The following is a 7065-nucleotide window of genomic DNA, read 5'->3' on the forward strand; positions in this document are numbered from 1 at the left end:
GGGGGCAGTCACTAAGCAGGACCTGGACACTCTCCCTCATCCAGGGGACACTGGTCACTTGAGTACCCAATAAGCACTGCCTTAGCTGCATGTTAGGATGGAGCCTCTCAGCTTGGGGCACAGCCTGCTCCCCAACATTGGTAACTCTAGCCCTGTTGCAACATTGTAGGCACTAACTCCTAACATGCATTCTATTCACCTCATCCTTCAGTCAAGCAAAGCAGGGCTGGTGTACTCCCTGCTACAGTCTGTATCCCTCGGTGCTACTGTTCAAACCAAAGAAAGCCAAGCTTTACATCTGCCTCACTAACCTCCACCCTAGCCTCATCCACAGTCCAAACCCAGTCCAATCCCAACCCAGCCAGGGCTTTTACTGTGTCCTTAAAGCAGCTGCTGAAGCCAGAGACTGGCAAAGCCAGGCTCTGAGCCAAGGCTGCCTAGCTTGAGTCAAGTTCCTGCCTGGTGTAACACAGGGTTAGGTGGAGCCCTTCTCTAAGCAGTCTGAGTAGTAAGGCTAGCCCTGTGTCCCCCATCCCCACCCTTGGTAAGCACAGCTTACACTGTGCCGCTGTCGCAGGCCGGCGAGCTGGTTCTCCTCTCAGAAAGGCTGGGCTTCCTGGTCCTCTCTACGGTCTCTTCCCCTGGTGGTTCCGGAGCGTCTCTGGTTCTGCAAATAAGTTTTGACACTAATGACAAGACACCACATTTGCCAAACACCATCAAGGTTCATTCATAACTCAGAGTGCTCAGAAATATCACATTCTAAATGTTAGCTCACAAAGCTTACTGGAATTTAAAAATAACTTTTCTGTAGTATAATGGTGAGTAAGACCCACAAGGGGGAATTCATGAAGAATTACAAAAGTCAGTCTTAACCTCTTCTAATCAATATCATGGATATATGTGCACATCTGTAACCTTATAACACATTTCTTGAAATGATGAATACTTACTAGAAGTTTATTACCATATTTTAATATCTTCTATAAGTAGCTGAGTGCATTTATAATGGAAAATTTTGTTTGTTTTGAGACAGAGTCTCATGGTCAGCCCTGGCTGGCCTCAAACTTGGGGAGGTCCTCCTGTCTCTGTTCCTCAGAGCGAGAATCCCAGGCAGGCTCTTCCACTTTTAGATTCTTTTTGATCGTGTTTTGGACCTGTGCTAACTTGGAATACAGTCTAAGTGTATTATTAAAAGCATCTGAACATATTCTGAATGCTAAGCTATTTAAAGCAAACCACCACTCGAGAGGAGGCTACACTGAGTATATTTTAAATCATAGCCTAAGCAGGGCTCCCTCCACCTAAGCAAACTGACTTTTGTAACTGACGGCTTCTGGTTGGATATGAATTTTGAAATCCTTAGCTCAGCGTGCCCAGTTGCCAAAGAGGAGAGTGTCTAAGGAGGGGCCTGAGGCACACTCCGGTGAGTTTCTGATTTCAGACTCTGTTTACAAAGCCTGAGTGGAGCCGTAAGCACACGGCCTCTGAAAGGAGGCAGTCGGCATGTTCCCCATGTGGCTCACAACAGATCCATCACGGTATCTAAGCACACGCTACAGGATCCTGCGATGTACAAGATGCCTACGTCGTCTCTTCCTGCTGCTCAGGACTAAGAAAGGATGCCGGAGGCACTCCGTGAATGTGTTTCAAGTCACCTCAGATGAAGAGATCCCAGGGAGACGACTTAACAGGTGACAAAACAGAAAAGTGAGGTGGGGTGAGGGGGGGGAGCATGATGGGCACTGTTACTGCTCATCTTCCCTGCTCTGCCTTTCACTAGCATATTTTAACTTGCTAAATTTGGTAGAAATGGTGATGACACCTGTAATCCCAACATTCAGGAGGCTGAGACGGGATGGATTGCTGTCAGTTTGAGGCCAGCTAGGGACACATAGCAGCCCCTATTCATAAAAAAACAAAACAAAACATTGCTTCGCAGAGAAGGAAATGGCTCTCCTTTAGGCAAGGCGGGCGAGTACGTATGTCACAAAGGGGCATGTATTATTCACATGTTATCGTGTTCTGTATCCATTCCTCGTGTTAGCATTCTAAGATGGTGGAGATTTTTTTCTATGGCTCTGGTGATAGGCATGCCTAGATCTGGGGAATTCCAAGGAATTATTTAACTTAAAATGTTGCCACCCTGAGGGCTGGAGGAGCCACTGTGTCCCCAAATGACATTTATAAAACGGTTCACAGTCGAGGCTTTGCCAGCGGATGCCCTCCTCTCCACTGTGCTGAAGCGGCTGCCACTCACATCACGTCACAGACACCCATGAGTCACCTACTTCGAGTCACACCTCTCGTCGTCAGCGTCGGCCCAGGAGTAGGTGCTGATGAAACGGTGGAGGGAGGGGCGGTGCTCACCCTGCTTGGTCCCCAGGATTCTCCTATACAAAGATAACAGCCATACGTCCAACAAAGCTGAACCTGATCCATGCTCTCCCTGCCCACCTAAGCCAGCGCAGAAATCACACTGTCTTGTTTTTTTTTCTTAATCCTTCGCACATCGAAGTAACTCTCATTCCCCGATACAACTACCACAACGGTCAGTTTTCACATCCGCGCTGCTGCTCAGACTCTGAGCGAATCCAAGGTTATTATGTGCTTGAGACCAACTCCCAGCTTGCCGTGGGTTCCCAGCGGGTGGGGACAAGTCACACCTACCAGCTGCTCGACCGCCGGCTGAATCTGTCGTTGTTTTCCAGGCCTGATACCTTCGGAGGTTTGAGAGATGATAAAAGAGGTGCTCAGGTGAAGGAACGATACTACTGTCAGAGAGACCAGTCTGCTTTTGAGGCAGAGGACCTCCCCGTGGACTTACCATCCCCACATTTCCAAGGTTCCTGGGTAAGGAGGCAATGGTCACTCTTCGAAGAGAAGATGGCTACCCAAGAGAGAAACGTGCAGTTAGAGAATTCTAATATCCACTGCCAATGCCGCGTGCCATCACGCACAGCTGTCGGGCAGCCGGACGCTGGAGGATCATACGTAGAAAAATCACCTTTCGGAAATACCTATCCATTCATATTCCATCTCCCTCAACCTTTGATTTATAATTTAGCTAACCAAGAATGAAGCTTCCTGTCAGGCCTTTGATTTATCCATCTCGCGCTTACCCTGTATAAGTTCGTTGAGTCACAACGTGGGTGTCGGCCCTGGGAAACATGTTTACATGTATGACCATTTCCCATTTCTCTATGTCTTCATAGAAGACAAACTGAATTGTAATTTAGCCAAATGCATTTTTCGTCTCTGTTATCTTCACCTCCACGCTTAGAGGACTCCAGCTCAAGAGGGAGTCAGCATTTGCCACATTTATAGCCTCTCCTGTAATTTTTCCAATTAATACATTTAAACTTCGTGGAACTTTTGCTATATTTATTTTAACTAACACAGAGAAAAAAATTCACATACAAGGGGAAATCAGAGGCTTTGAGACACACTCGTGTGGTGTGACGTCTTAATCAGGTCAAACAGCTCTCCTCAAACATGATCAGAAACACTTTTGAAACTCTTCCCCGTAACTTTCTTTTTTACCATACTACTAAGCAACAACACCCCAGGCTCGGCACTTCCCCAACTCTCCCTCAGCCTGGGGTAACCCCCATTCTACTCTCCCTCAGCCTGGGGTAACCCCCATTCTATTCATGAACTCACTGTGTAGTGGAGGCAGCCCCCCGTCTCAGGCTCAGCATTGCTTGGGGCGAGCAGTGTTTTTAGACTTTATTATAAATGAGGCATTATATTTCAACAAACGGATGTGTTTATCGGCCTGGAGACTTGCATGGGAGAGTATTACATAGTATCTTGTAGCTTCAGTAAGTATCACCCACGAATAAAAAATATTTTAAATACAGTAGATAAAGTAAAGGGAATTACAGTGGTGAGGTTCTACCATCGACTCTGTTGCACTAAGCAACTGATTGGGGCATTACTGAGGGGGCACCTCTGGGTGTACCTCTGCAGGGACCTCCTGACTGTGACAACCACTCCATGGGCTCTCCCCCTGCACCACCCTCATCCTGTCTTACTTAGCAACAGGACTTGATTTTTAGACAGGTATGGAGGCGCCCAGAAACAGGCTGTTTGTCCCCACCTCAGTGTCCACCAAGAACAATGTCGGGGGTACCGTGCTGGACTTCCAGGGCAAGTTTTGCAGAGGGGAATAAGTTGGCCTTTTCTCTTGCTTTGGGACTTGACTTTCTAGTAAGGATGCTGCCTGGCTCTGAAGTAGAGATGATAGACCCCAGGGAGAAATCAGGGCTGAGGGCGGTTGGGATAGGGGGTGCAGGGAGGGGACATGGCTGTAGGGGTCTTGAGGGTCTATCTGCTCTGCCACTGTCTGCTTCCCTGGCCCAGCGCAGGTTTAGAGAACAAGATAAGAGAGTGCTACACTGGCCTTCCTCTTTCTGCCAGGCCCTTCTGGCTGACATACAAATAGTACCCTGTACCCCATAAACTGTCTAAACAGGTACACATGTATATATTCATGCATGTGAATTTAAATCAGCTTTGTGATTTACGGTGAAAGGCACATAACTTCAAATACTATCTTAACATTTCATGAGCATTTCAACAACATTAGTTAATTATGAAATCAGCAATTACCTTGGAATTTAGAGAAGACGAACGCTTTTTAATCTGACAGTCATCTGAAAGGAAAAACATTTTCACATCTAAAGTTTTTGAGAATTATTTTATGTGTATGTTTCCACTGCATGTATGTCTGCGCATCACATTGGATCACCTGGACCCAGAGTTATGGATAGCTGTGAGCCACTGTGTGGGTGTCGGGAACTCTGAAAAAGCAACAGGTGCTCTTAACCACTGAGCCATCTCTACAGCCCCCACCTTTCCCATTTTGGAAATCGCACATTCATTTATGTCAAGTAAGAGCCAAAAGTGGGCTTACTAAAGCCTCTGTAGGAGACGGAGACAGGAGGATTGTTGAGTTCAGGACCAGCCTGGGCTATAAAGAGACACTATTTGTTCATTTTCTTTTTGTGGTACCGAGGCTTGAACCCAGGGGCTTTCTACGTGTGAGGCAAATGCTTAACTACTGTGTTACATCTCCAGCCCCAACAATTACCATCTAAACCACTAAGGTGCAAGCCTTTGTTTCTGCAGGTGTCCACAGTGCCTGCTAGTGTGCAGAAGACTATCAAATATTGTTGCCCTTCAAAAGAGGGAACATCATGAAAGAAAGAATTCTGCTCAAAAAAGCTCATACTTTTTACTCAAAACCATTGTGGGGTTGGAGAGGTGGCCCAGTCGTTAAGAACTGTGGCTGCTCTTGCAAAGGACACTAGTTTAGCTCCTAGCATCCCCGTGGACGCTCACAACCATCAGAAGATCTAGTGCTCTCCTTTTGCTTCTATGGGGACTGCATACACATACATACATACATACAGTCAAGAGCTCATGCCCATAACATAAAAATAAATCTTTAAAAATATTGTAAAATGTGCGGAAACCATGTGTTCTCATTTCTCTCGTGGTGGTTTGAATGCTTGGTGACAGGAAGTGGCACTTTTAGCAGGTGTGACCTTATTGGAGGAGGTGTGGCCTTGCTGGAGGAAGTGTGTCACTGTGTAGGTGGGCTCTGATGTCTAATACGCTAAGGCTCCATCGAATGTGGAAGAGAGTCTCCTCCTGGCTGCCCTTGTATCAAGATGCAGAACTCTCAGCTCCTCCAGCACCAAGTCTGTCTGCATGCTGCCATGCTTCCCACCATGATGGTAATGGACTGAGCCTCTGAAACTGTCAGTCAGCCCCAATTAAGTATTTGCCTTTATAAGAGTTTCCTTGGTCATGGTGTTCCTTCACAGCAATGAAACCCGAACTAAGACATCAGTCTTCCAGTCCACCAGACAGCTTTCTGTGCCAGGATCAATCACTCTTTCAAGAATCTAAAACCTCTGCTGCTGGGTGTGGCTTGTTTATCACATCATGTGTGCAGAAGGAATCAGCTGTAACATACCCTGACTAGACACTACAGTCAACTGTAACACACCCTAGCTAGATACTACAATCAACTGTAACACACCCTTACTAGACACTACAGTCAACTGTAACACACCCTGGCTAGACACTACAGTCAACTGTAACACACCCTGGCTAGACATTACAGTCAACTGTAACACACCCTGGCTAGACACTACATTCAACTGTAACATACCCTGGCTAGACACTACAGTCAACTGTAACACAACCTAACCTGGCTAGACACTACAGTCAACTGTAACACACCCTGGCTAGACACTACAGTCAACTGTAACACACCCTGGCTAGACACTGTTACAGTCAACTGTAACATACCCTGGCTAGACACTACAGTCAACTGTAACATACCCTGGCTAGACACTACAGTCAACTGTAACACAACCTAACCTGGCTAGACACTACAGTCAACTGTAACACAACCTAACCTGGCTAGACACTACAGTCAACTTTAACACAACCTAACCTGGCTAGACACTACAGTCAACTGTAACACACCCTGGCTAGACACTACAGTCAACTGTAACACACCCTGGCTAGACACTACAGTCAACTGTAACACACCCTGACTAGACACTACAGTCAACTGTAACACACCCTGCCTAGACACTACAGTCCACTTAATCAGGCAGATTAAGCACCTTGTCTCATCTCAGTGATCTAAATCGATTTAATAAATTTTGAGAGTGTTACCAAAGGATTTTTTGTGCTTTTCTGTTGCTTTTTTTCTTAATTTTTATATAAAACCAAAGATTGATATATTTTTCTAATAAAACCTTAACTTAAGTATCTTATTCTACAAAGTAGCAATATAGTAAAGGAGTATAAAAGAGGAGAATATTAGGAAAGTATAACTATTATCCCTCTCCCCCGAAAATCTAGGTAGGCCAGTCATAGTGGGGCGTAACTTAATCCCAGTACTTAGGAGAGAGAGGCAGGTGGGGTCAGCCTGGGTCCATAAGAGAGTTCCAGGGCCTCCATAGAGAGATTCTGTCTCAAAAGATAAATAAATGAGAGAGAAAAAGAGAGAAAGAGAGAGAGAGAGAGAGAGAGAGAGAG

General features: G+C 46.0%; 1 protein-coding gene across 6 annotated transcripts in view; it reads right to left on the reverse strand.

Annotated features, from left to right (window-relative positions):
• Window positions 1–7065, reverse strand: part of Lrmp (lymphoid restricted membrane protein) — a 55125-nt gene that overhangs the window by 507 nt on the left and 47553 nt on the right. For all 6 annotated transcript variants that reach the window (XM_028757497.1, XM_028757496.1, XM_028757495.1 and 3 more), the window contains 5 exons: window positions 4615–4658; window positions 2828–2890; window positions 2671–2720; window positions 2292–2393; window positions 560–667 (listed from right to left, as the gene is read on the reverse strand). In XM_028757497.1, coding sequence (XP_028613330.1) covers window positions 560–667; window positions 2292–2393; window positions 2671–2720; window positions 2828–2890; window positions 4615–4658 — 367 coding nt within the window. The remainder of the gene's footprint in view (window positions 1–559; window positions 668–2291; window positions 2394–2670; window positions 2721–2827; window positions 2891–4614; window positions 4659–7065) is intronic.

Source organism: Grammomys surdaster, unplaced genomic scaffold (assembly GCF_004785775.1).
Source record: "Grammomys surdaster isolate TR1022 unplaced genomic scaffold, NIH_TR_1.0 126176, whole genome shotgun sequence".
In the NCBI taxonomy this organism is placed as follows: Eukaryota; Metazoa; Chordata; class Mammalia; order Rodentia; family Muridae; genus Grammomys; species Grammomys surdaster.